At 23.9% G+C, this 14,316-nt stretch overlaps 1 protein-coding gene across 1 annotated transcript; it reads right to left on the bottom strand.

Annotated features, from left to right (window-relative positions):
* Positions 1-5,921: 5,921 nt before the first annotated feature.
* FPOAC1_004275 (uncharacterized protein) lies at positions 5,922-13,940 on the bottom strand (the record flags this gene model as incomplete). The annotated part of the gene is made up of 14 exons (XM_044848827.1): positions 5,922-5,927; positions 8,463-8,472; positions 11,411-11,748; positions 11,795-11,819; positions 11,878-11,908; positions 11,957-11,986; positions 12,034-12,182; positions 12,235-12,271; positions 12,327-12,413; positions 12,462-12,702; positions 12,755-13,010; positions 13,056-13,149; positions 13,202-13,765; positions 13,823-13,940. The coding sequence occupies 14 exons, from the start codon at positions 13,938-13,940 to the stop codon at positions 5,922-5,924; spliced, it is 1,986 nt and encodes a 661-aa protein (XP_044707537.1).
* Between the last annotated feature and the right edge of the window lie 376 nt (positions 13,941-14,316).

Below are 14,316 nucleotides of genomic sequence, written 5' to 3'. Positions count from 1 at the left end.
ACGCAGCCCATTACTACCTGAAGGAAGTGTGGAAGCTACATGGGCTCCCACAGACTATAGTATCGGACCGGGGACCCCAGTTCGTAGCGGAGTTCTGGCAGAAGCTCACCAAACAACTGTCGATCAGCTCGCTACTATCCACCGCTTACCACCCTGAGACCGACGGACAGACTGAACGCCTGAACGCTGTGTTGGAACAGTACCTGCGAGCCTACGTGTCATACCTACAGGACGACTGGAACCGATGGCTCCCCCTGGCCGAGTTCGCAGCGAACTCCCTGAAATCCGAAACCACCGGCGTATCTCCGTTCTTTGCAAACTATGGATTCCACCCGCGAATGGGCTTTGAACCCACGATTACAGTCAGAGGAACCCCAGCCACTAGAGACGCAGAACAGTTCGCAAAGACGATGAACGACATCCTAGAGCACCTGAGATCAGAAAGCATTGCCGCACAAGCCCGTTACGAAGCCCAAGCGAACCGACACAGACGACCTGCCCGACGATACCAAGTAGGGGACTCAGTGTGGCTAGACGCCAGGAATATCAAGACCCTTAGGCCACAGAAGAAACTAGACTGGAAGAACATCGGCCCGTTGAAGATCGGCAAGGTCATCTCCCCGTACGCCTATCGACTGGAACTGCCCGCCAGCATGAAGATACACCCCGTGTTTCACACGAGCCTGCTAAAGCCAGCTGCCACCAATCCGCTGCCCGGTCAGAACGTAGACCCGCCACCGCCAGTAGAAGCCGAAGGAGTGGAAGAGTGGGAGGTTGAAGACATTGTGGATTCCCGATGGGACAGACGAGGCCGAGGAGGCCGCCCCAGGCTGAAGTATACTGTGAAATGGGCCGGATATGCAGACCCAACAGAAGTCCCTGCTGCTTACGTGGAGAATGCTGCAGAGATCGTGGCGAACTTCCACAGGAGATACCCTGACAAGCCCGGACCACAGTAGCCCGTCTCGGCAGAGCTCGATGCTAAAGAGGGGGGCACTGTCACAGCTCGAAGTCAGACCAACCTACCCTAGAGCCACAAGTGGATCAGATCACGTGGCGATAGCGTTATCGCCGTAACCTTAGTTAGACCGCCAGTCAGATCCTGAACGTAGCTCCTTGAGCTACGTCTTGTTAATAGAGCCTGACCTGCCTGCAGTGCCTATCCGTAGCAATAGAACCTATTACGCCCGAAGCGTTCCCTGTCCACCCGTACCGCCGGACTCAGCCCGTGACAATTAGCTTTTATTAATAAAGAAAAATAAGCTTTTTTAATTTTATAAAAGCTTTATTATTATTTTATTACTTTTTAATACTTATATTTCTTTTTCTTTATAATTTATAGTTAATATATAAGCTATATAATCTATAGATATTTTTATAATACTATTGCCTTAATTTTCTTTCTTTTTTCTTTTTTCCTTTATATAATTATAATTATATAGCTACTTTATTCTTATTATTATAACCTTATAAACTTATAATATATTTATTTTTACTTTTTTTAGCTAGATTATATTATCTTTATTTATACTTTTTTATTAAAATTATCTTTTTTTATTATAAATTTACTATATTATATCTCTTAGTTATTTTATATTAAGCTTTTTTTATTTTTTTTATTTTCTTTATTTTCTTTTAAATTTATCTTTAAGTAAGTCTTTCTTTAAGTTCTTATTAAGTTTATTATTAATTTCTTTAGTATAATAAATTATTAAAATTGCCTTAATTATACTATTAAATAGTATTTAGGTTTTTTTATATATATTAAAAAAAAAGTAAAGACTATAATATTAAAACTCTTTTATTTTTATTTATATTACTATTAAAAGTAATATATATTTATTACTTTATTATTATAAGAAAACTCTATTATTATATAAGTATATAGATTATTAAATAAAGAGTTACTTAATTAATAAAGGTAAATTAAGTCTAGCTATAATAATATAAACTACTATAATATAAATTAATTCTTTAAATATAGTATAGCTATTAATAATATCTCCTTATTTTTTAAGTTAAAATTAATAATAATAAGATTATAATATAATTAGCTTTTATTAATAAAGAAAAATAAGCTTTTTTAATTTTATAAAAGCTTTATTATTATTTTATTACTTTTTAATACTTATATTTCTTTTTCTTTATAATTTATAGTTAATATATAAGCTATATAATCTATAGATATTTTTATAATACTATTGCCTTAATTTTCTTTCTTTTTTCTTTTTTCCTTTATATAATTATAATTATATAGCTACTTTATTCTTATTATTATAACCTTATAAACTTATAATATATTTATTTTTACTTTTTTTAGCTAGATTATATTATCTTTATTTATACTTTTTTATTAAAATTATCTTTTTTATTATAAATTTACTATATTATATCTCTTAGTTATTTTATATTAAGCTTTTTTTATTTGTTTTATTTTCTTTATTTTCTTTTAAATTTATCTTTAAGTAAGTCTTTCTTTAAGTTCTTATTAAGTTTATTATTAATTTCTTTAGTATAATAAACTATTAAAATTGCCTTAATTATACTATTAAATAGTATTTAGGTTTTTTTATATATATTAAAAAAAAAAGTAAAGACTATAATATTAAAACTCTTTTTATTTTTATTTATATTACTATTAAAAGTAATATATATTTATTACTTTATTATTACTTTAATATTATTAACCTTATAAATAATCTTCTTTATAAAGTATAATATTTATTAAGCTAATAATTAGCTTTATATATTAATAAGAATTTTACTTATTCTCTATAATAGCTTTATTATTAATTTATTATAATAGCTTTTTATTATTAATATACTTATTTTATAGAATTTAATAAGTCTTTAAAGTAATTCTTTTTAATATATTAATAATAATAATATCTTTATTAATTTAAAAGATTATAAATAAGAGTATTTTAAAGATATTATAAATTTATTTATAATATACTTATAATAACCCTAGTTAATTTATATTCTTTTTTTATTTAAAATATAATTAAAGTATATACTATTAATTAAACTATATTAATATACCTAGCTTATAATAACCTCTTTAAGAATATAATATAAATTAAATATAATATTTATATTATAATTATTTATATTAATATAAAGTCTATTTACTATTTAAATTTAATTGCCTTAAAATAGCTTAAAGCTATTCTTAATATTATAAATTTAATATAGTATTATATTAAACTTAATTAGGCTTATTAAAGTAATAAGCTTATTTATAGCCTTTTTACTTATATTTCCTTTAATATAATTAATATTAATTTACTAAAGCCTAAGGTTAATTTTATTAAATTATTAATAAAATTAATTTATTTTATTATAAAGAGGCTATAATAGGCTACTTTTATTATACTTAATAAAAAGTATAAAGGTAATATACTTAAGATAATTATTTTTCTTAATAATAATAATAATAATTAAAATATTAATAATATTACTATTATAAATAATAATAATAATAATAATATTTAAGATAATAATATTTAAATAGTAAATAGTATTAAAAATAATATAAAACTTTTTAATTAATTATTAATAAAATTAAATTAAATAACCTATATACTTTTAATATAAGAGTTTAATTTATATTAATTTAGCTAGTTTAATATAGCTTTCTTTAGGTTTTAAATAAAGACCTTTTTATTTATATTAATTATTACTTTTATTTTACTATTAAGCTCTTTTAAAATAATAAAAATCTATTTAAGCTTTAAGTATATAGTAAACTTAATATAATTATTAAATTTCCTTTTTAATATACTTTATAGTATATTCCTTTAAGAATAGCCTTAATCTTATTATATAACTATTATAAACTATTTAAAAGGTTTATTATTCTTTAAAATAAATTTATATTATACTTTAAAATTATTTAAAGTTATTAATCCTTTAATATAATTAATTAATTTCTATAAAGGCACTTTATACCCTTTTTATTTAATTAAGTATTAATAAATTTATTTATAATCTTAGTTTTATTATTAAGTATATTTAATTTATTTTATTACTTATTTATTTTTACTATTTATTAATATAATAAAAGGTTAAATATTATTATTTTATTAATTTAAAAAGAGTTATTAATTATTCTCTTTAAGAGATTAATATAAAATTAAAAATATATTTTACTAAAGATATTAAGTTTTACTATATAGCTATTTAATACTTTTATAACTATATATTTATATTATTATTAATTAAGCTTCTTAAATAGTTAAATAGATTTAATATTTATAAGTTTTAATTATACTTTATTATCTATAGAGAATCTTTTAATAGGATATTTATATTAATTTATAATATTTTTTTAATATTATTAAATAATAATAGTTTATATTTAAATAAATTTAAGTATTTATTATAGCTTAATTATAAATTATTAAATATTAAACTCTTTATAATCTTATAGCTTAAAGTTTATATCTCTATTTATTAAAAAAGAGAGTATATAATAATTATATATAATAAAAAAAAGGCTTATATTTAAAGAGATATACTTATAGCTATTTAATAATAATTATATTATAAATAAAAGGCTTAATTAATTATCTTAAGAGTAATTAATATAGATTTATAAGATTATTTATATTTTCTAGTTTAATTATTTAAGATTACTATTTATTTATAAGTAATATATAGTATTAAATTACTATTTAATTTTTATTAATTTATAAAAAGAACTTTAAAACTTCTTAGTTTAATTTATACTTTTATTATTAATAATTAAGGTAAATATATTATAGAATTTATAATAATAGCTAAGAAATTACTATATATACTTTTTAGCTTTTATATTAAGTATATCCTTTAATATAATAGTTTTTATTAATTAGTTTTAAATAATTTATAAGTATTAATTCTATTAATTTTCTAAGGCTAAGAGATTAATAATAAAGTTTATTATAAGTTTATTATAAGGTTATTAAGGAATTAGTAATAATTTTAATAACTTTTATTTTATTTCTTTTAAATATAACTTTAATTATAAATATTATAATTCTTAATAAAATAATAATATAGCTATATAAACTTAAGCTAGTATTAATATTATTATATTTAAGCTTAAATAATATTATATTTTAAATAACTTCTTAAGATTAAGTTATATTCTTATTAAATAATATAAGTTTATAGTTAATTTATAATACCTTTATAGTTATTATTATTATTTCTAAGTATTTAAAGATATTCTTAATAGTAAAAATATCTTTTTTTATTAATTTTATATTTTATAATTTAAATTTATAATTTTAATTTTATAAGAAAATATTAAATTTATTATTTAATAGCTATTTATATACCTAGATATATTATATTTATATATATTATTTTATTCTATAAGTATTAAAAATTAAAGTCTTTTAAAAAGGTATTTTACTAATTAAATTTAATAATTACTAGCTTATCTTAAGAGTATAATTTAACTAAGGTAAGGCTTTTATTTAGTATTTTATTTAATATTTTATTTAGTCTTAAGTTTAATTCCCTAGAGATTAATATTAATTTATTTTAATTTTCCTTAGAAATTTCTTTATTTATTTTTATTATTAATATTTATCTTTTATATTCTTAAATATATTTATTATTTATTTTTTAAAGTTAATTTTATTCTTTATAACTTAAGGTATTAAGTACTATTTTTTTTTTAATATATAATTATAAGATTATTTTTACCCTTTTTAGTTTTATTAAAGGTTATTTATAATACTTTATTTATTTATATAAATTAAAGAATTATATATAGTTTCTCTTAAGATAAAGTTTTTAATATAAATATAATTAATAAAGTAATTATTTAAACTCTATAATATTAATAATTAATAAAAAAAGCTTTTATTAAACTATATAAATAGTAATAACTTCTTTCTCTTTTAACCTTAATTAATTATTTAAAATATCTATAGCTACTTATTATTAATTATTTTATTAAGATAAAAGTTAATTAATCTTAATCCCTTATAGTATTTTATTAACTACTTTTATAAGTCTTATATAATATAATACTAATTACTATCTTTAAATTAAGACTTATTAGTAATAGCTATTTTCTTAATCTTAATACTAAGACTATTAAGAGATCTATTAAGTTATATAAGGATATAGTAAAACTAGAAGAGTTATATATAAAGGCTATTAACCTTTATATAATTAAGAAGATAGATAGCCTTACTAAGGTTAAACTAGTAGCCTTTAACTATAAGCTTTACTTTTTATATATAAAGAGTAAAAAGGTAAAAATAATATATTAAGTGCTATAATATCTTTATTTATTTAATAAATAAATTAAAAAAGGAATTTTAATAGCTTTTTTACTTAATAAATTTATTATTTTAATAGATCTTATTTTATTATAAAGTATTTTAAGTTCTTATAGTTTATAAAGATTATAAAGAGTTTAATATTATATAGCTTTACTTTTTATATTTTTAAGTAATATATTATAATTAATATTTTCTTATTATAAATTAAATAGTTATATTTAATAAAAAAGAGTTACTATAAGATATATATAATTAAATAAATAATTCCCTATTTATCTTTTTATAAAAATACCTTACTTATAGTAAATTTAAAACTATTTAATTTAATAAAAGTAAATTATTAAAGATTTTATCTTATTAATATAAAGGCTTTAATAAAGTAATATTTTAATTTTTAAAATATAATATTTTTATTACTTATTTATATAAATAGTATACTTTTTTTAATAAATTTTATAAAAAGGATAGCTATTATAGAGAAATTTAAAATAAATATATAATAATAGTTTATAAAGCTTAAGAAATTCTAGATTCTTTTAATTAATATAAATATAGCTTATTTATAGATAATTTATTATTTCTTTAAGTTATAAGATATTATTCTTTTACTTTAATAATAAACCTTAAGTATTTAATCTCTTTAATAGTAAATTTATATTTCTTTAAATTTAAATATAATCTAGCTTTTAATAAAAACTATAGTATTTTTTTTATTTTTATTATATAGTCTTTTAAGCTTTTTAATAAATAAATTAAAATATTATTAATATAAATTATTATAAATCTATTTAAATATTTTTATAATATTAAATTAATAAATCTCTAGAATATAATAAAAATATTATTAAGTTTAAATAAATATATAAACTATTTAAATAAATTAAAATAAGTCTTAAAGGCTATTTAATCTTTTTATCTTTTTACTATTTATACTTTATAAAATACTATAATAATATTAAGCTTAATAAATTATTTAGCTCTTAAGAGGTTTTATAATATCTTTATAATTAAAAGTAAAAGGTAATAATTTTACTATATAATTATATTAAGGGTATAATAATTATAGTAAAATCTTAATTTATTTTCTAGTTTTTTAATAAATAGTATAAAAATTATTATAATTAAGCTATTAATTTAAATAAACCCTTTATTAAGGAGATTAATTAATATCTTTTATAATATAAATAGTTTTTTTTTTAATATAGAGTATAATAGTCTTTAAAAGAAAAGGAAATTATTTTTATTTTTATTTTTTATAAAGTTAATTTTATAGTTTACTTTTAATTAATAGGGAAATAATTATAATACCTTTATATTATTAAAAAGATATTAAAACTCTTTATAAATCTCTTAAGGTAATTTCTCTTTTAAATTAATTAAAGTTTTCTTTATAAATATCTTTTTAATATTTTAAAGACTAATAGTATTAATAAAGTTAATAAGCTTATATTAAGTTCTTAAGTTAATTCTTTAAAGAGAGGTTTTAATTCTTAATAAGTTAATTTAATTATTTACTTTTTTTTACTATTAGCTTATTTTTTTTTATTATAGCTTTTTATAGATTTATTTAATATATACTATAAATATAAAGATTAAAAAGAAAGCTAATTTCTTAATTTAATTTATAAAATTATATTTTATTATTATAAAGGGAATTAAAATATTTATAATATTATAATAAATTTATAATTAGTAAAATATAATAGTTATTTAGTTTTATTTTATTTAGGGTTTTTTTTAAAAATATATCTCTTTTTAATCTATTAATAGTATAAATATAAATAATCTAATTATAATTATTAACTTTTAATTAAAAGTAAATAATACTTTTTAATATAATCTTTTAATTATCCTTAATAAAGTTATAAAATTATTATTTTTCTTATTAATATATAGAAAATAAAGATTATAAATAAGTTAAGAATTAATTAATAAGTATATATTATACTTTAAGTTTACTAAAGCTTTTTAAGATTTATTATTAATTTAATATAGTATTATAGCTAAAGTATTAAATATTTATTTTTTTATAATTTTTAATCTTTATTTTTTATCTTTATAAGCTTTAATACTTATTTTTATATTAAAGTTATTTATTTCTTAAGTAATATTCTTTATTTTCTTTAAATTCTTTATAATAAGGACTTTATTAAATTATAATATTATTATTAAGCTTACTTTATAAGGACTTTTTAATATATATTATATTAACTTATTATTATTACTATTTCTTAAAGTAAGTAATAATTAAATATTTATTTAAATTATATTTAAAGTAATATCTTTAGCCTTACTCTATTAATTTCTTTTCTAGATTATAATAATCTTAAAGATTAACTATAATATAATTTATTCTTATTATTTAAATATTATTATCCTTATTAATTATTAACTTTTTAATAGGCTAAATATAATCTCTTAATTAAAATAATATTTTCCTTTTTTAATAAAGAATCTTATTTTTTCTTTAGGCTTAATTTAATTTTTAAATTATAGTTTATACTTTATTAAATTATTAATTTATATTATTTATAAAAGATTAATAGTAATTAGCTAATTAATTAATTACTTATTTAAGGCATTTTATAAGAATATAATTCTAAAAGAGTTATTTTATATATTCTCTTTAATATTAATTATAATACTTTTAAATTAAAAAAAGAAAATTAAGAAAAATTTATTTTTACTTTAATAAAAAGTAAATAATTTAATTATAATTTACTTTTTAAAATTAAAATTTAAATTAATTTAATTTAAATAAATTATAAAGACTTTAAAATTAAAGTTATAATAACTTTTTTATAAATAGAAAGTTTAAACTATTTACTAAGGCTTAATATTTAAATATTAATTAATTAAATACTATATATTTTATAGCCTTTTAAAGAAGGTATAATTAATCCTAAGCTTATTATATATTTATTATACCTATATAGTATATTTATTATACTTTCTTAAGTATTTCTATAGAAAAAGAAATAATTTTTTATAAAGAATTTAAATATTTATTAAAGCTAATATTAAAAATATAAAAAGGTTTTCTATAGAAATAAGTATTTCTTTAGAAAAGATAAGTAATAAGATTATAGCTTATATATTTTAAACTTATATTTATAATTTATTTACTTATTCTTAAAGAAGGTTTAATTTTTTATATAATTAATATTAAAATTAGCTAATAAATTAATATTATAATTATATAAATATTTATTATAACTTTAATAGGTTTTTTTAAGTTTTTTCTATTTTTTTATTAATTTATTATTACTTTTTAATAAGGTTATTTTAATATATAGATTAAGTCTTAAATAATATAAAAGGCTAAGTCTTAATAGGTTATTATATAAAAAGGAGGCTTTATATTAAGCTATTTAAAACTAAAGAGAAAAAGAAAAAAAAGAATAAAATTATAATAAGGTTATTATAAGAAAACTTTACTATTATATAAGTATATAGACTATTAAATAAGGGATTACTTAATTAATAAAGGTAAATTAAGTCTAGCTATAATAATATAGGCTACTATAGTATAAATTAATTCTTTAAATATAGTATAGCTATTAATATTAATATTATAAAGTTTAAATAATTACTTTATTAATTATATTTATATTAAAAACCTTATTTTAAAAGAAACTATATATAATTCTTTAATTTATATAAATAAATAAAGTATTATAAATAACCTTTAATAAAGCTTATAGTTAAAGGCTATTAATTTAACCTTAGTAAAGCTATTTATCTTTTTAATTATATAAAGGTTAATAGCCTTTATATATAACTCTTTTAATATTATTATATCTTTATAAGACTTAATAAATATTTTAATAATTTTAATATTAAGATTAAAAAAGTAATTATAATTAATAAGTCTTAGTTTAAGGATTAATATTATATTATATAAGACTTATAAAAATAAATAAATAAATAAATAAATAAATAAATAAATAAATAAATAAATAAATAAATAAATAAATAAATAAATAAATAAATAAATAAATAAATAAATAAATAAATAAATAAATAAATAAATAAATAAATAAATAAATAAATAAATAAATAAATAAATAAATAAATAAATAAATAAATAAATAAATAAATAAATAAATAAATAAATAAATAAATAAATAAATAAATAAATAAATAAATAAATAAATAAATAAATAAATAAATAAATAAATAAATAAATAAATAAATAAATAAATAAATAAATAAATAATATTAATATATTAAAAAGTTTATTAAATTAAAATTTATTATATTAAAAATTCTATAAAATTAAAAAAAAAAAGTTTTAAAAGAAAAAAAAAGCTTATAATTAATATTATAGCTTTTAATATAATAAAATAATATAAATAAGTAAAAAGTAAATTTATACTTTATAAATAATAATATAAATATAGGTTTTATAGCTTTAAAGGTAAATATATTATAAACTATAAAAAGCTATTAAATATTTAATATATTAATAAAAAATTAATTAAATTAACTCTCTCTTTTATTAGTTATAATAATGCCATTTGGAATATACAAGACCCTTAGGATCGTCTCTGAGGTTTGATGATACGACGCCTAGAAGCAAGGTAATGTTATATCGCTGCCCAAATTCTTAGATGGTTTCAATTGATTGGAAGAAAAAACCCAACAGTAGTAACATACATGTATGACTGTAGATATCTGGGCAATGACTGTGTATTACCCACCGTCAGAGACAGGGGCCTTGAGAGCTAAGAAAGAGAATGGGGAGCTATACAGGTCCTGGGGACAGGGCTCGCACTTTGCACAATTTAAGACATTTAGACTTGGCGAGGTTGTCACTACGTCTCAAACCAGGCCGCGGTATCATCATTTTCAGACAACAAACAGACAAGTGGAAATATTGTTAGCCCTAAAGTTTCCGAGTTCTAGTTGCGGCATTTAAACATTCCACCTACGTTCTAGTTATTATGAAGCACTCGCACATTCTTACTAGGCTCTATGTAAATTCTAATGTGTCTATATCTCCATATGAGAAGTTACTGCTGTACGCCCTTTGTCCTCTCATCAAACTGCCCAAAATCCATATCATACAATAACAACAACCTGGCTATTGAACTTCTCCCATGGGTCTCAATTCTGTTTCCGACTCGCCATTATGTGTGTCCCCGCCACAGCTGTCGTAAGGCACAGGCTCATCAGCATTTCGGTTGAAGAGAATGTACCTTTGTACAAAGTAGGGCAATTCTTCGTCCCACACCCAAGTTATCAGTTGACTCTTTGGACGATCATAGACTATCTTGAGATCTTCCAAGTTCCGGCTGCTAGTCTCTTCTATCAAGAAGAGGACAAGGATGAATGCGATAACGTTCAGACCAGAGAAAACGCCGAGTGTGCCTCTTGTATCAAGGGCATCATAGATCTCGGGCAACAGGATCGAAAGCAAACCAGCAAAGAAGAGGTTCACAGTGATAGCTACTGAGGGACCCTAAATAGTGTTAAGACAGAATGATAGTACTTCTTCGACCACTTACTGCTTCGCGATGTGATGAGGGGAAACTTCATTAGGTCAGTCAAGCTTTCTTCGAACTCCAACACTGAGATCAGGGGTACTTACCTTTCAGAAGCTAAGGTGAACGGGATGGGACCTATATCTACGTCAATTCTGCCTAAGTGCAAATATACTGGTTGCTCACCTAGGCCAGGGGCATAAGCAGCCACGAAGCCTACATCTAGTCAGTAGATTTCCCTCAACTCGACGACCTAGACTTACAATATACAAAGACCGTCCCCACTATATTTCTCGCCTCTCCACTGCTGGAGGAGCTGTCGTTGTATGCAATAGCTGCCGCCATAAGAAACAAACTCATGAGAGGAAGTGTCAGCAGTAGCCATCGCCTGCGACCTAAAGTGTCAATGGACCTTTCAGTTGTCAGTACTATGTGAGTGATACACGAGACATATAGAGACTCACCTCATGGCGAGGAGCCCAAAGAAAAAGTTTATGCCACCTGCAAGATACGATCAGTATGAAATTCTGCCTCAAAGTATCATTGGGGCGCGTACCAAACCCGATGCTGTATGCTAGGGTTACCTTGAGGTTGTCATCTGCTCCGCTGAAAATCTTGTTCGAATAAAACGCGAAGACATTGACTGGAACTTGTATTAGTAGAGATTTTAAATCAGGAACCTTTAACTTACCGCCGCAGAGCTGTTGTGCCAGCGAGACTATACAGGTGCTGTACACTGCATTTCTCAAGTACCTTTCTTGGAATAGAGTCGAATACTGGACCATTGATAGTTTCAAAGATACTACCACGCGTCCCATATATGTTAGACCATCATGTCTGGTGTTATCAGGCACTGGCCTGTTGTTGTCAGGTTCTGTCCTCTCGGGTCGGTTTGGCCACCAGATGAGGATGAGGTCGCGTAAGGCCAAGAGCTAAACGTGCTATATTAGCATTACTGAAGATGTAAAATGATAGAGGACCTACACGATGAGATCTGATCTTGAGCAGAATACTGAAAGCTCGATCAATATTGTACCCAGGAGTGTCGGAACGCATATAGTATCGTGGACTCTCGTAGCACATGGCGACTGCAAAGATCAAGAATAGTGCTGGGACAGCTGGGGCACCGAGAATGAGACGCAGGGCTAATCTGGACCGGTCTTCTCCTTCGTGAAGATATCCTGTAGCATTGGCGATTGCAATGTTGATGATAGACCCAACGAGGATACCGCATGCAACCCTAGGATCGATAAGAAGGAGTAAATAGAAAATAGGCATGACATACCAGAGTTGCCAGGCTAATACGATAGAGCCTCTCCAGAATCTGACCGCTGTCTCGGAAGCTAGTACAGGAGCACTGACGGCTTTGATACCCATCGCTAGAACCGTATTAGTAGAGGATCGTTATCCAAGAAGCAACAGACCGCGTACCAACACCGGCGATGATCCTAACCAGTAGCAACTCCACCCATGTCTGGCAAAATGCAGAGCCAATGGAGCTTGCAATGATCAACAAGGCGGAGACCATGAGGGCACCGCGACGACCAATGCAGATGTTGATGGGGAGTGAAAGTGGTGAGCCAAGAAGAGCCGCTATGAAGTACGGCATTGAATTCATAGCTCCAGAAGCCCACGTTCTATTCCCCTCGGGAAGATGTAGAGGGTCTCTGCCATCCATCGCGTAGATGTCGGCCGCGTTGATCGAGGCTTGGACGTGACCCTGGAGGAACGCGGCCAGAGAGACAGTGGCGATAATGATGGACATGCCTTTTTGGGAGAAGACATGTTCTCGCTCATCACGAATAGACTTCGACTCAGCCTCGGTTAGAGTGTTCGGCATCGTTGCGTCGGAGGGTTCTTGATTGGGTGTCGCATAGTACACGATGTTTTGGGCTATACTGAAGGCGCGTCCAAGCTCTTCGACGCTGACGGTAGGAAGATGCTCGGCGAGGTAAATGAGGGACCGTTCGATCTCTGTCGGAGAATTCTCGTCCGCTATCCCAAGATTAGCTACTGTGGTTTGTTGTTATGATTAGTTAGTAGGATACTCACAGAGCACGTTTCGGTCACCACCGCGCTCATTGATTTGTCCACGTACCCATACCTCCCAGCGCCTTCTAAGGCCCGAGAATGGTAGGGAAACAGACGCCGAGTGGTTTTTGTTGGACATGTTCAATACTGAAGAGTGGAGGGTAGCAAGCTCGGTAGATTGTCATCGATATGTGAATTGTTGGGATTGTATTGGAGGGACAGATATGTGATAATATGTCTTCAAAGGACTTTATGTACCTGGTAGAGAGATATTTCGAACAAGGAAAATCGCATCGGTAGTCAGTGCCGTTAGGCTAATTCGCTGGCGAAATCACAAACGAGGCTCTGCTCCCTGAGCCTCCACAGGCGAACTACCATGGACAAAAGTTATGCCTTATTACCAAGACATGGCTGCAGCACTGCAGGTGCCGAGACGATAGTCTGATTCGGAATACGAGAAACCTGCATAAATCGCAGGGTTAATTGTAGGAAAACAACGATAGCGTGAGGATAAC

This window comes from Fusarium poae, chromosome 2, assembly GCF_019609905.1.
Source record: "Fusarium poae strain DAOMC 252244 chromosome 2, whole genome shotgun sequence".
NCBI classification, from domain to species: Eukaryota; Fungi; Ascomycota; class Sordariomycetes; order Hypocreales; family Nectriaceae; genus Fusarium; species Fusarium poae.
The sequence above is the reverse complement of the archived record's forward strand: the minus strand, read 5'-3'. Positions and strand labels throughout refer to the sequence as shown.